The 14,650-nt window shown below is 43.1% G+C and overlaps 1 protein-coding gene and 2 long non-coding RNA genes across 8 annotated transcripts; 1 reads left to right on the top strand and 2 right to left on the bottom strand.

Annotated features, from left to right (window-relative positions):
• Positions 1-788: 788 nt before the first annotated feature.
• Positions 789-4,393, bottom strand: LOC307074353 (uncharacterized protein). 4 transcript variants are annotated; one of them, XM_079734470.1, is made up of 8 exons: positions 4,126-4,393; positions 3,736-3,999; positions 3,575-3,651; positions 2,949-3,099; positions 2,448-2,617; positions 2,151-2,284; positions 1,933-2,069; positions 789-941 (listed from the first exon to the last, which is right to left on the bottom strand). In XM_079734470.1, the coding sequence occupies exons 2-7, from the start codon at positions 3,988-3,990 to the stop codon at positions 2,005-2,007; spliced, it is 852 nt and encodes a 283-aa protein (XP_079590596.1). In that variant the 5' UTR covers positions 3,991-3,999; positions 4,126-4,393; the 3' UTR covers positions 789-941; positions 1,933-2,004. The 4 variants fall into 4 exon arrangements, with proteins under 4 accessions (XP_079590596.1, XP_079590595.1, XP_079590594.1 ...); XM_079734469.1 differs by having other exon boundaries at positions 4,153-4,393; XM_079734468.1 differs by having other exon boundaries at positions 3,736-4,393.
• Positions 4,394-5,130: 737 nt separating this feature from the next.
• On the bottom strand, positions 5,131-7,305 carry LOC307074355. Of its 2 annotated transcripts, XR_013811788.1 has the most exons (5): positions 7,194-7,305; positions 6,555-6,607; positions 6,068-6,260; positions 5,566-5,985; positions 5,131-5,452 (listed from the first exon to the last, which is right to left on the bottom strand). It is a non-coding gene; the product is annotated as an uncharacterized lncRNA (long non-coding RNA). The 2 variants fall into 2 exon arrangements; XR_013811787.1 differs by having other exon boundaries at positions 5,131-5,985.
• An 855-nt stretch (positions 7,306-8,160) lies between these two features.
• LOC307074354 lies at positions 8,161-10,727 on the top strand. Of its 2 annotated transcripts, XR_013811786.1 has the most exons (6): positions 8,161-8,292; positions 8,437-8,580; positions 8,758-8,994; positions 9,105-9,673; positions 9,790-9,866; positions 10,066-10,149. It is a non-coding gene; the product is annotated as an uncharacterized lncRNA (long non-coding RNA). The 2 variants fall into 2 exon arrangements; XR_013811785.1 differs by lacking the exon at positions 9,790-9,866 and having other exon boundaries at positions 10,066-10,727.
• Positions 10,728-14,650: the final 3,923 nt, after the last annotated feature.

Genomic DNA, 14,650 nt, shown 5'->3' with positions numbered 1-14,650 from the left:
AAATGGAAATTAACTTTGACTATATATCTTTTTATTTATTATGTGTGCTTTCATTATCTGTCCTTTCAAATAAGTTAACTGTGAACCTCAAACTTCAGGAACCTGCTGCTATTCCAGCTAACTGTGGCTACCACAGAGACTGCTACAGCCACTTCACCAACATCACAAACATAAAACGAGCCCAGAGAAGATTTGAAAAGGCGCCTTTATTTTACAAGGAGGCAGAAAAAGAGGGTAGGTGTCCAATAAGAAAAGAATAGTCATGTCAATGTGAATCTTGAACTTCAGCTGTGAATCTGTGAATAAAAACAATATGAAAACACAATTACATTATGCAAATTACATTTGAGAACCAAACTTTGTAACTCGTATGACATAAGTTATGTGGGTGGAAAAAAATCGGATATAACAACTTTCTCGCTGGATGTTCCTGGTGTTTCCCCCTGAGCCCCCTGTAGCACATAATGTTAGCCTCGGACAGGTCTGCCGAGCTGGCTGCTCCCCCTCCACCCTGGGTGGTCTCTGGAGCAGGGAATCCCAGGTGTGTGAGAGGGTGTACGCCCCCTCGTCCCAGTTGATGGTGTCTCTCGCCCGCTTCGGTGAGAGACACCATCTGAGTTTTTGTCTAAACACAAGAAAAAAATAATTTATATCCAAGTTATTAACAAAATTAACATAATCAATATGAATGAGATTCCTTCAGTTTAATGCCTGGTGCCACACACACACACACGGGAGGTCAATGGGATAAAAATGTCCACTGACTATAAATTGAGATAAAGTGAAAATCTGACACTACAAAATACCTAATGCATCAAAATAAGTTTTGTTGCCTTACCAATATTAAAAAGAAAAAAAAAAATCGCACACTTGATTAAAGCCCCCCATTTATTGGATACTTGCCTGCAACGTTTCAACCAGATGTCGTCTTCTTCTCTCAACTAGAGAAAAACAAAATTGTTAGTTACCAATCTTACACATACAAAAGATTTCCCACCTCAGATCATTTACTATATTGAAAGTCGGTAATTTTGTTTCTTCTTTATTTGCCAATAAAAATGGTAAACAATAAAAAAAAATAGAATTTAGTATTTTTGATAAGAACTGACTGAGGTTGATTGTTGATATATACACACACATACGGCCTATTTTTAGAGTAGCTGATGTTTTGTCCCCAACTGTAAATTAAAGAGTTTTTTGGAAGTGTGACTGAGGGTCAAAATAATAATTGTGATGCCAGTAGCCTGACATCTTTAAAGGGATAGTTCAACATTTTGGCAAATTGGCCCATTGCCATAATCCCTATAGTCATAGCAGTAGGTTCGTTACCTTTAATTGTTGGTGCAAGCTATTTTTAGAACGGCGGAGCAGAGCCGTGAGCTGCTCAAAGCTACGCTACGGAGGCTCATGGGATTTCTTGGTTTCCCTCATCGAATACAAAATCCCAAAACGCTTTTGTGGACAAGTTGTGAGCTGCATATTCACCACGCTATGAGATAATAATGGAATGTTATGAAACGGAGCCGTTTGAGGTAAATGCAGAGACTGCTTGCTGAAAAACTGTCCCTGAACGCAACTCGCATCAGCGGTTTTGCATGAATTTACCTCTTAAACAACTCCGTCTCGTAACGTTTCGTTATTATCTCATAGCGTGGTGATTGTCCAGAGCGTTTGAGTGGTTGGATTGTGTATTTGATTAGTTTGATGAGAGAAACCAAGAATTTCCCTTAGCCTCCATAGTGTAGCTCTGAGCAGCCTGCTGCTTCGCTCCGCCGTTCTAAAAATAGCTTACACTGACAATTAAAGGTTAACGAACCTACTGCTATGACTATAGCGATTATGGCAATGGGCAAATTTGCCAAAATGTTGAACCATCCCTTTAATCTGTTAATGTTATGGAAGAGAGGCCTAAATGTGTTGTCTGCTTCTTGCCTTTTAGTGCCAGGGGTAGAAAAAGAAGCAGAGGATGGTGAGGGAACTGCAGCGAAGACCCGGGCTCTGAGGTCACACACCTCTGACCTCTGCACATCCAAGCGGGCACCACACCTTCTGCCAGTTCAGTGCATTATCTGCAAACATGACAAATCCAAACACCAATCGTACACCCGGAAAAGAATTAAAGAAAAACTAATGCAATGTGAAACACTCACAGCCGGGAAATTGCTTCTTGCAGCTGAAGGCAGGAAAGACGAGTGTCTGCTTCTCCACATTCGGGACAGGGACTTGGTGGCCAGTGAGGCAAGGTATCACTTTACCTGCTTCCGGGACTACACCAGGTATCTTTCTAAAAAAACAAAAGAGACAGAGCGCAACCTGTATGAAAATGCATACAAGCACTTCTGTGCGACAGTGATTGAGGAGAGACTGTTAAGAGGAAGAGAGGTGCTACGACTCTCTAGGCTTACTATGCTGTTTAAAGACATTGTTAGACAAAGGGAAGGACTTACCGTGTCATCTTACAAGGCACATTCTCTAAAGGCCAGACTTCAGAAGTCGCATCCTTTCTTAAAATTTCAGAAAGCATCAACAACATACTTTGTATATGTTGATGATCTGACAGCTGAGGAGATCCTTCAGGAAGTTGCTGCCTCCTCCTCCTCCTCATCCAACAGTGAATCTGAGGGCAATGATGCAGACACACCAGGGTCAAGTCACACAAAACATAATACAGGCAACTTCACAAAAGATAGTTCTCGGCTATTATATCATGCCGCTCTCACACTCAAAGATATCATTCGAAACACAGCAAAAAGTTCACCAAAGCTCCCTTGGCCTCCAACAGCAAAGGACCTGACACTTGAGAGTGCCCTAAATATGGTACCAGATCAACTTTTTAACTTTGTCGCATGGACATGTGGAATTTCAATGGAACCGTCAGACAATGAGCGTGTTGAGGTCATGTTGGAAGACAGAAGGAAGATAGTCTCGACCTGTCAGGACATCATTACCTTGAGCACCAAAGGACGGTGGCTCATGCCAAAACAGTGCTCTCTGGCAATGGCAGTCCGGCACATGACTGGCTCAGCACAGCTCATAGGCCTGTTGAATGGTCTTGGCCACAGCTCATCCAACTCCCATGTCCTTGAGCACGATACAGCTCTGGCTCACCAGCAGATAGAAAGAGGAGAAATTTATGTCCCAGAAAACATAAGTGCTGGAGTTCCTGCCACACTTGTCTGGGATAATAACGACTTCGGAGAGGAGACACTTTCTGGCAAAGGAACCACACACAACACAAATGGCATAATTATCCAGCAGGCAATGGCTGATGATTCAGCTTCTTTACCTGGGCCATCAAGACAGAGAACAAGACAGCGTTCTGTTAATCCTCCACTACCTAATCTTGTTGCATACACAAGAGGACAGAGGTCTGGTCCACAGAATTCTGCATTTAAAGTAGATCTACAGCAGAACAAATACAGAGATGCTCAAACAACTGCAAGAATAGTTGATGCTGCATTCTATCTTATGAAAATGCCTGAGCCCCAGGGGAAAATCCCTCCTGGGTGGACAGGTTTTAACATTATGTTAAAGACAGACAAAATCCTACCCTCTACAAATGTAGGTTACTTACCGGTCATTGATGCTAGCCCAACAGATCTCATTACTGTCCACACCATCCTGACTCACTCCATTGCTGTCGCTGACAGCCTGCAACAAAAAGAAATAGTGTTAGTCATGGATCAAGCCATATATGCCAAAGCCCAAGAGATCCGCTGGCAGACCAGTTATTACATGGAAAGACTTGTCATAAGGATGGGAGAGTTTCACACAGCCATGGCATTCCTCTCCTGCATTGGGAAGATGTTTGCTGATGCCGGCTTTCAGGATATAATGATTGAATCTGAAGTAGTAGCTGCTGGGTCCATTGATGGAGTCATCACAGGCCATCAATACAACAGGAGCATAAGAGCGCACAAACTTCTGATGGAAGCACTCCAGAGACTGCGCTGGCAGGCATACCTTGACACCCTCACACAAGAGGATCATGCTGCAGCTCTGAAAATTACAACAGATTTGCATCAGAAGTTTCCAAGTGAAGATTTCAATGCCATGCTTACATCTGATGCATTTCTGCAGTTACTGAAAGCATATGAAGGATTTGTCAATAAAAGCTCAACCAACCAGACATTCACATTTTGGAGCATTTACATTGAAATGGTGGAAGTTCTGCTTCTATTCATCAGAGCAACCAGAGAGGGGAACTGGACTCTTCATTTGTCAACAGTGCAATCTATGCTGCCCTGGTTTTTTGCATGCGACAAGGTGAATTACGCCAGGTATTTAACAGCATACTGGGTCGAGATGTCCAGTCTGGAAGATACACATCTCACAGCACATCAGCAGCTTCTTTCAGGTGACTTTGTGGCACAAAGACATCAACAGCACGGTTTTGCTGGCACTGCATGTGATCAGGTCATTGAACAAACAGCCAATCGCGATTCAAAGACAAAAGGAGGCATCAGTGGGTTCTCTTTAAACAAAGGTGCAGTTCACAGATGGACCCTGACACAACATGAGCGGGCAGCCATCACACATGAATGTAAAGCAATGGCTGGACAGTGCCCAGTATTACATCTGCATTCTGAGCTGGACAGCGCCATAATGCAGAGGGACCACGCTGATGTGATGAGCATTACAGCCACTGTCCAAAATATGGTCAATCCTTTCGACTCTTCACTGGCTGGAGAGTCTCTTCAACAACTCTCCTCTGGCCAACAAGCACCAGACAGTGTTGCCAGAGATTTACTGGGGGCGAAAGAAAGAGGTATGAAAGCTCTCACTGAGTTGTGTGAGACAAGGATTGCCACGACAAAGAGATCATTCCATGACCCTATAAAGAAAATGAAAATGAAAACGTTCAAAGATACTGGCCACAGTACAAGCACAAACATCAAAGGAAAAGAAATCGCACTGAAATCACACCGAAACCTGTTTGCCAGATTAATTGTTGTTGGAAATGTCAGACAAATAAACATAAATGAAATGCTCTCCTACAGTCTGGGTCCTTTGCCATAATCACTTGCCAACTTTGACGGCTCTCTGGTAAAGACGAACAAAGCAAAGCTGATGCACACACTGGAGGAGGACATCAGCCCACCACCAACAGTGAGGGACATTCCAGACGGCTCCGTTTGGATATGGGATGCTATGGCTCTGGTGCAGCAGCTAAAGCCACAGCCAACATTTGGCCTATATGCTGACCATGTACTGAGGACACTGGTCAACTCAGCCAAGGAAACCAAGTCAACAGAGCTCCATTTTGTGTGTGACACATACAAACACCATAGCATCAAACATGCTGAGCGAAACAGGCGAGCAGAAGAAGGCTATCAAAAAATTAAAATATATGGTGATGATCAAAAAACACCAAAACAGTGGAGAAAATTCCTGGCATGTGGGCAAAATAAAGAAAACTTGTTGGAGTATTTCTTCCATCACTGGAGCACATCTGCAAAAAAAATAATAGGAAACACGACAGTCATTATTGGGCATGGGGACAAATGTCATGCTATAAAGATGAATGGAAGCAAAAACGAACTTCAAATACTGCGGGTTCAAGACCTGGAGACAAGTCAGGAGGAAGCAGACACCAGACTTTTGTTGCATGCAGCTTATGCAGCAAAATACAGCAGTGACCTGGTAATCAAGAGCCCAGACACCGATGTCTTTGTGCTGGCTCTTGGGTTCTGCAGCAAAATTGATGGTCACCTGTACTTTCACACAGTCAAAGGCAGAAATCCACATATTATTGACATCAATAGGCTTCATGCCCACCTCGGGGAAGACAAATGTGATGCGCTTGTGGGTCTGCATGCATTCTCTGGATGTGACACTGTGAGCGCTATATATGGGGTGGGGAAAACCAAAGCATATAAAAAGCTCATTTCCCAGAGACAATACATCACCCTGTTTAGAGAACTAGGAACAAGTTTCTCTCCATCCCCAGAGTTCTGCAAGGCAGTGGAGGCTTTCACATGTGACCTGTATGATCAGGAGTGTATGGATGTTAACAAGGCAAGAGTTAAGCTGTTCAAGTCAGGAAAGTGCTCTGAGAGAGACTTACCTCCAAACAAAGACTGCTTGGACAAGCACATCCAGCGTGCTAACTATCAGGCTGCAGTCCACAGAAGGAGCCTTGACTGTAGGCCTGATATTCCTGCCCCTGAATGTCATGGCTGGAAGATGGCAGGAGAATTCTTAGAAGTGGACTGGATGACCCTTCCCCCAGCTCCAGAGGCAATCCTTGAACTGGTGCACTGCTCTTGTAAAAAAAACAAACTGTGTTAAGGGCAGGTGCACTTGCAAAATGCATGAGCTGCCATGTACAAACCTGTGCCAATGCACAAACTGTGGCAATAGGTCATTTGAAGATGACTAGTGGTTCCAGGGCCAGCATGAGAGGCTAACACCCTTCATCAACCAGTGCCGTGTTCAAGAACACATGGTGAAAACAAGAGTACTGTTCATGTTAATGTTATTTGTTTCTGTAAATATGTTACCAAGCATTCTGATTTATTAACAGTTAGATATTAGAATAAAGGTTAACTCACCAACAGTGTATGGTTTGAGCACCATTTCTCATTGTCTGCCATGGGAGTATCACCTAGTGGAAATATTGTTACTCCATTAGTTGAATTCATCTTTCACATAATTGATATGGCACGAAGCTGGTTTAAATACAATTTAAACTTAGACAGAAAGGTCCATTTTTATCTAATGAATCAATACATTATTAGCCTAACTATTAAAACATGCCATTATGCTCAACAACATTTCAGGGGGGTTTACTTCACTGTTTGAAATTTGCTGACTGGGGTATACCACAGAGAACCATGTCTTTAGATCATTTAAATTCCTTCTGTTATCCCTCTCTCTGGGTATAACGGCAACACCAATATAATAACCAGTAACGTTACTTATACTCACACACTTATACTGAGTGCGTGGCTTAACAAGCTCTTAATGACGCTGGCCAGCTGCCAAATTGCCACAGCTTAACCTCCAACAATTTGGGTTATTCACATCGTGTGACATGAATAATGTTAATATAAACTCGATGAGAATAGTCAGTGATATTGAAATATAGATTCAGGTCTCCTACGCTTCACGCGTGAAGCTCACGCCGCCTCGCAAAGGTTATACAAATAACTAGCACATAGCTAGCATTTTCCAACAACATTAATACTTACCCACACACGTGTAAGCTTCTTATTTAGCTTATAATATTTCGTGATGTGTCCACCAGGTAAATGTTTAGATCAACAGCTGTTCCTAGCATCTCCGTCTGATTGGTTTAATAACATCAAGTGATTTGTAGCGCTGCGTGCCATTGGTTCCACTGACATAGTAGGCTGCCGCGTTTGCCTGAAAATTTAACGAACTTTAAACTATGATTATGAAAAAATGTGCAAGAATTACGAGTACCAACAAGGAAAATCTGATTGAGAAAAAAATAAACTTTAAAACTTCAAAGATCCAGGTTCTCCCTCCATGGGGATCATTATTTTCAAAAACTAAAGCTGATACGGCGTCTCGGCCCACCGTCTATTAGTGCCAAATTGATTCTTTCTTAGTGCCAAATTGATTATTTTTTGTTTTGTAAGAGCCCTCTGCTCTCCTTCTCATTATTTTTTCCTTTTTAGTTGCCTTATTAGGTGAAAAACTCATTATTCCACCAAAAAAAATCAAGTCATTTTGAGATTTTACATGTTTTATACACAGAAATTAGTGTGACTGCTGATGCTGTTGGTGGATGCTGTTGGTGGATGCTGTTGGTGGATGCTGGTGGTGGCGGCTGACGACGTTTGCTGATGGTGGTGGCTGGTGCTGGCGTTGGCTGCTGGTAGATGCTGCTTGTTGTGACTGCTGGAATAAGAGGAGGCTGGGGGCTGCGGACGGTGGGCCAGGAATGGAGAGGCCAAATACATCCATGGCAATCAGTAAGCCGGTTGGCAGTGGCCTAGATCTTATGACCTCAGGTGAGGAAGTCTGCTTTGTTGAAATTGCCTTCTTAGTCTGACTCTTGCTTCCAAGATACCCCTTATTATGCTTGTTTACCTTCCTCTCAGCCCTGATGCAGTTTGACTGAATCCTTAACCTCAGCCTGATATATGTTGACAAGATTTTTTTTTTCAGCTCATGGCATGAGGGAAGGTTGCTGTCCAGACCCATGGCCTCTCTTTCCAGCTGTGCCACTACATTGGAGGACTGCATGAGGGAATCACTCGTCTGAGAACGGAACAGCTGCTCCACGTTCTGCAGGAGAGTGAACACCTCATCGGATGGACGGTATAATGCTCCCCTTTTAAATTCTTTTAATTCAAGTAATACAGCTCTCTCACTTGCGATGTTGGTGACTTTTTCCACCAGTGCACACTTGCATTCCTCACAGAGTGAGAAGCCGATAACCCTCTTCACTATGTATCCTGCCAGGTGGTAGAGGACACAGGACTCGGTCTTTGTCATGTCAGGTGGTGATGGGTCTACCAGCTGCTCCACTCTCACAACCTCAGAAGCACTGCAGCTGCTGTTCTGGGTGTCCAGGAAGTCCGCCAAGTGGTCTGATGCATCATCCAGGTAACTGCCAGTATGTGTTGTGGAGAGGAACTGCCCTACAGTGACAGCCCGTAGTGCATAGTGGAACTCCACAGGTGTCGGGACGGAGTTCCTCTGACGTATGCAAGAAAACGTATTTTCTAGGCAGTCCTGTGTGAACCGGCTTGTGAGAACAAATTTGTGCCCTTGTCTCAACAGATCTTGCTGGACCTCCAGAATTGTTGTTGTGGCCATCACCAGTCCAGTCTGGACTGGTTTCCAGCTGCCCTGGGGACCGATCTTCAGGCCCCGAAAAAGATGGATCGAGTCGCGGAGGAAGCTGATGGCCTTTTCATACTCTTCCATCTTGAAATGACTGAGGGCACAAACAACATTGCGGGATGACATGAGGTCAAACCAGTGGTCCATCTTCTCCAAAAACCATGACGTTGTAAGGTAGGACTGTGGTCTGCGCTCCTCCTCCACCATGTACCTCAGGGCTGCACTTGTTGACTTGCTGAATACGTGCATTGCTGAACTCACCTTCATCTTTTCGAAATGGCTAGGCTCCAGGACACCTCTGGACAGATTGGGTGCCAGCTTAAGTGCCATGCCCTCCTGGAAGGACACCAGATCCTTTAAGGGGGCAACAGAGACTTCACTCGATGCCAGCTGCTCCTTTTCCACCACATCCTGTGGTATGGTGATGATGTGACCACGGACAATGGCACTCTTCAAGTTCTTGACGAGATGAGGAACGTCAGGCATGAAATGGAGGCGCTGGCTTGGCTCAACAGGATGCTGGATCCATGGCTTGTCATAGGTCACCCCAAAGGACTTCCACATTGCTCTATTGGGGCTCCCCATGTCTGTGGTGATGTTCAGTACATGAAGCCCTACACATGCCGCTGCTTCAACAATGTTGATTATGATGGGCTGGTAAACTGCTCCATTGGTGGAATTGCCACTATAGTGGTAAGCCACAACTTGTTTCCACCGTGTTGTAACTCCAGCCAGCATAAACACCAGTGCATGTGTCGCTTGTCCTTTGTGCTCAGGCAGTGTGACATTGCCAAATAGCCTCCCCGTTCCCAAATGGAGCTCCACGCCTGGAGTAATGGACATCTCATCTAAGGTGAGCACACAATCTCTCTCCATTTCCGTCATACCACCTGCCTTCAGCCTCAGCATCTCAAACACTTCGCCCAAAACTCCTGGCTCCAGTTTTACGTGCTGCATCCTCCTTTGCAGCGTCCGGATGTTGGGCAGCGGAATATGCATTCGCTGGAGGGTTTTGTAACCAGTGGTGCCAGCAGTAAATTTAACCTGTATGGCTTTTTTAATTGTCTCCTTTCCCCACCGTATTTGTCTATTTTCCTGTCCAAGGGCTCTAATTTGGTCGGAATTAAACACTTGTTTTAAATTCTTGTTGACTGAATTGTTTCTCTTTCTTAGTGCCAAATTGATTCTTTTTCGTTTTACAAGAGCCCTCTCTGCTCTCCTTCTCAATAATTTTTCCTTTTCTAGTTGCCTTATTAGGTCCTCCACAGTCGCCCCATCAGTCCCTGGCAGTCTGGTCCCTGGAGCAGCAGTCCCTGGAGCAGCAGTCCCTGGAGCAGCAGTCCCTGGAGCAGCTGGCCCTGGCAAAGTTATTACTTCACTGTTGACCCCTGACTGACTGGCCCTCGGCACACACATCCCTGGATCACCTGCCCCTGGATCACCTGCCACTGAATCACCTGCCACTGGCAATGTGGCCTCTTGATTTCTCTCTCTGTCTCCTGTCATGTCCCTTTCAACGCTCTTGAAATCCACCTCAATTTCTCCCTCAATCTCTGTAAAAATTACAAGGTAATGTTGCTGTTATATGTATTTTGCCTTTGCATTTGCAACTACTGTCATCTCCAATGTAAGAAAATGAATTGAAGCGAAACATTTCTGCAATGTGAATTAAATTATCTGCCACAATCAGAAACCAATAAAATGTATAAATGGATCTACCGGCAAATAGTGTCTTATCTACATTGTGTGCAAATCCTCAGAGAATCCCTGCCTTCTGGTTGTTTTTTAAACTGAATGTACAAATATGAATTAGGTAATCTCATTCGTTGTGCAGTCTATCCTTGAATTACATGAAATGGGGAATATTGTTAGCTGCATGGATCATACCGAAGTTTAATTTAGCGCAATATGTGTGGTCCGTTGCACTTGTATGGAATCGACGCCGTCATGGCGTCGTCACGTGGTCATGGTCACGTGCTTGCAAGGGGTGAATATGAAAGCATCCATAAAATAGCATGTCATGGAACCTTTAACCTCTAATTTCTTATTGGATCGTTTCATTTTTAATTACTGATCATTGCACTGATAATATTATTGTTTTGTTACGCGTACAAGTTCCATGTTGCAGGTATGCGTTTCTATTCAGGACGCGTTCCCTTTAAGACACGCGGTTCCAATCGGCCTATCGCGTGACTCCAGGAAGTAAATTCATTTTGCGTCTAGCTGGTTCAGTGTTCCGTTGAAAAATGTAAATCCAGGACAATTTAATTACATCCGCCAAAATCTTGTGCTTTACATAGCATCGTTGGTACGTATTTTGATTTAATTTTAAGGTAGTAATCATTATTTTGTCAAGTTTGTATAGTTTTCATTGTAAGACACTTCTGATTTCTCTGCCCTTTATTTGTGTGTTACAGTTTCACCTTTTCCCATGTGCGTCCAATAAACCTGTGGAAGTGAGACATACGTCTGCAGAGTCTTGGTGTTTTGGGAAAGAGTTTAGCTGGCCGTCAGGGTATTAACAGACATACCGAGGATGGCACAATTATAATTAGTACATGCTACACGTGAACCTCCAAGGATGATTGTAATTTTTAATTTGATTGGTTTGCTATCTCGGGATATTGGGCAATAACCCATGATTGAGATCCCATACTCGAGATGTTGTTTTAATCGTGTGTGACGGTCGTCTCGCCACAAACAAATAAACCGCTAATAAAAACATAAATCCCGGTGTGGGTACCGGATTAACTATGTATAATAATCGAATGTACAAATTATTGTTGCCTATACTTGGGTAATATATAAAATAATCGGTTAACACCATTCACTGAACGGGGCGATCCACTTTATTTCCAGCGCTCCCAACACAGAGTCAAAACAGTGACCCACACGCAGACACTTCCGTTCTCCTCCTTCAGAATAAGAGTCCCTAACAGGAACTGGGTTACATATGCATTCATCAGTGCTTTTAGACATGTTTCCAATGGCTTTGTTTGTGCGAAAGAACGGGCTGGGTTCAGTGAAATCAAAACCAAAACGGATTGAGCCTTCTTTTGATGTCCATGATTGAGCCCCATTTATAAACAAGGTTTATAAACGGGGTTTTGTCCGTTGGCTTGTGTCGATACGTTATCTGTAAGCGCAGGACCCCGAGTCGATCTGGCAGCCGAGTCAATATGGTACCCACACCGGCAGTGTCTTTTTGGAGTGTTCACGTGTAGTCGACCTTCAGCCTTGGGGGTTATTCCCCACTATTCAATTCGCCTTAGGCGGATGATTGTTACATATTGTGCTGTAAAGTATGCGGTGCATTCTCGTTGCCATTTCCAAAAATAAACACATTCCTCAATGAGTATTCCCCTTTTTCATTCTTCAAAATTCCTAATGGAATAAAAAGAACAATTTTGTGAGCCATGCATGTTTATTGTCCTAGCCACAGGTGTTGTGCTGTGTGTTCTCCCCCTGTGTTGGCCGCACCCCCTGTCTGTCTTTTTTACCCTTTGCGTCAGTAGTTAACGGCATAAGCCTCTGAACAAGCGTCGGTTTTTGACGGACTGAGACTGGGCTAGAGTTTCCCCGGAGCAACCCTAACAGCCCGAATGGCTAGGGGGCGGTGCGCCGAACGCTTCAAAATCTGAATTATTTTAACCACTAATATTGCTCAAAATAGCACCAAACCTCTGCAGTAGGATGACTATAGTCCCTACACAGTCCGACTGTTTTACAAGTCTGTGCCTTACCGGTAGGTCCATGTTTACAGGAAGTCCATACAAGTCGATTACCGAATGCATCGGTGTTCGGTTCAAGGAGGAAAGTTTTGGGATTTATAATTTATATAATTCATATTTATAAACAATATCTACTCTATGAAAGGAGTTGCATATTTAGTCTATAAAAATATTTTTTCTCCTCCTTAAGATAATGTTTCTGATTCTGCTTTAGCTTCAGATGCCATCAAGTGGGGTCTCTGGTCGTAATCAGTCGCAAGTTCGTCCCTGACCAATCAGCATTCATTAGCAGAATGCTAGCGTGTACGGCCAACAACGGCCCAACCTGTAAGAAATCGAAAGGACATAAGAACTCATTCATTCGACCTTTGAACTATAATCTAAATTGAACTGGAGGAAAGTACAATAAAATCTGCGATATTTCTACGGCAAGCAGGTGAAAGAGATACATTCAGCCGTCTAGCTCCATAGACCCCCATTCATTCTGCACTCGCTCGCGATCACCCCCAGTGGAATTCTAATGGAACTGCAACCAAGATCGATACAATGGGGCTCAATAGAGAGTGCCAAGGCTCTCCGTAGACGGGCTCTGATCATGCTCTGTGTGTGATCTCGCGTGACATTTCCATGCTGCTGAGAAAGTTATTGTCTGGGACTTTTTCAAAGTTTTTACAAACTATTATTAACTTATATTTAACCAAACTGCCACAAACAACAAATTCTACGTTTTTTTTCCTTCCTTTTGCATTGCATTCAATAATCAAGTTCTACATACATTCCTACGAGAGAACCGGGTAGGGGCACAGTTGGTAAGTCTTTTAAAACAGTATTTTTTAATAGCTCTGGGTTCGCTAACTACGTTGTTGATGCTTTGTTTTATGTTTAGGGATTCTAGTCTACTACTGCTACTGCAGAGTTTTGGTGTTATTTGGAGCAATATTAGTGGTTAAAAAGTGCAGATTTGGAAGCTTTCCGCGCACCCAGGGCCGGATTATCCATAAGGGCCAGTGGGCCAGGGGCACCAACCATTGACAACCAGTGGGGGGCATCACAGGAAACAAATATTTTTCTTCAATTGTTATATTATTGACTTGAAATTGTTGAAAGACCATACGTTACTCGTTCATGAATATTAATTTCACAAAAATGATGATGACCACTATCATTCCCCCTCCCCAATCTGTCAGAATTGAGTTGGTCCACAAGTGCACGCAAATGCGCAAACGTTCAACTTGATAAATTGGAGACCGCGATTATGACAAATGTTTGGGATAGAATACTAACCAGGTTTAAGACCACTACTGAGACTTTGCAAACGCTTGCCATAACAGAGCATTTTCTATTTTCAACCATGCTTGATCAAGATGGTAGGAATGCAATGTTGTTTTCCCCCATGAGGGCTATTATTATTAAATACATAATATGAAATGGGCATTATGATAAACTGATAAAGAACAAAAATACATTTTAAAATACCTTTCTAAAGCCAGCACTTTTTGTGTGATTTGTGTTTATTGAGGATGACTTGTTTTGATCTTCGGATACCCAAATGAAATCTTGGTTAGACAGAACAATATAGGTTTATGGTCAATAACTTCAAAGATGTAGTGAAAGGGTCCTTGCCGTCTCTCTCTGTCGTCTTTCTCTGCTGGGCAGCTGCTGATAGCACTCATAATGAAAGTAAAGGTATGGTGTCACTCATTTTATATTCATGCTAATGACCCAATAGCATCCGACCAAAAGTGCAGATGATATCTCCACAAGTCATAACATCCTCAACTCATCTGACCGGGGCTGCAGAAGATTGCCACGTGATTTCCTAGAATACCCGCTTTTGCAGCCGTGGATGATTGGATGATTAATACAACCTTTTTTTAAAATGTTTTGGTTAAATATTTTGTTTTAGATACATTTTTAGAAGTAATCAACAGTGGCAAACTCTGTAGGCCTATCCTTCTTTAAATACTGAGTCCAAGTCGCTATGAAGAGTTCTGTATGTAAGGTACGCTAATTCAAAAAAATACAGTTAATGATATACAAGTTTGCAAAAGAGATTTTTTAATATGCATTTTTATGACTTAGTAATTTGAAATGAATGC

The sequence above is a fragment of the Pollachius pollachius genome (genome assembly GCF_949987615.1).
Source record: "Pollachius pollachius genome assembly, chromosome: 4".
NCBI classification, from domain to species: Eukaryota; Metazoa; Chordata; class Actinopteri; order Gadiformes; family Gadidae; genus Pollachius; species Pollachius pollachius.
Note: the sequence above shows the minus strand (reverse complement) of the source record. Positions and strands in the feature narration are given on the sequence as shown.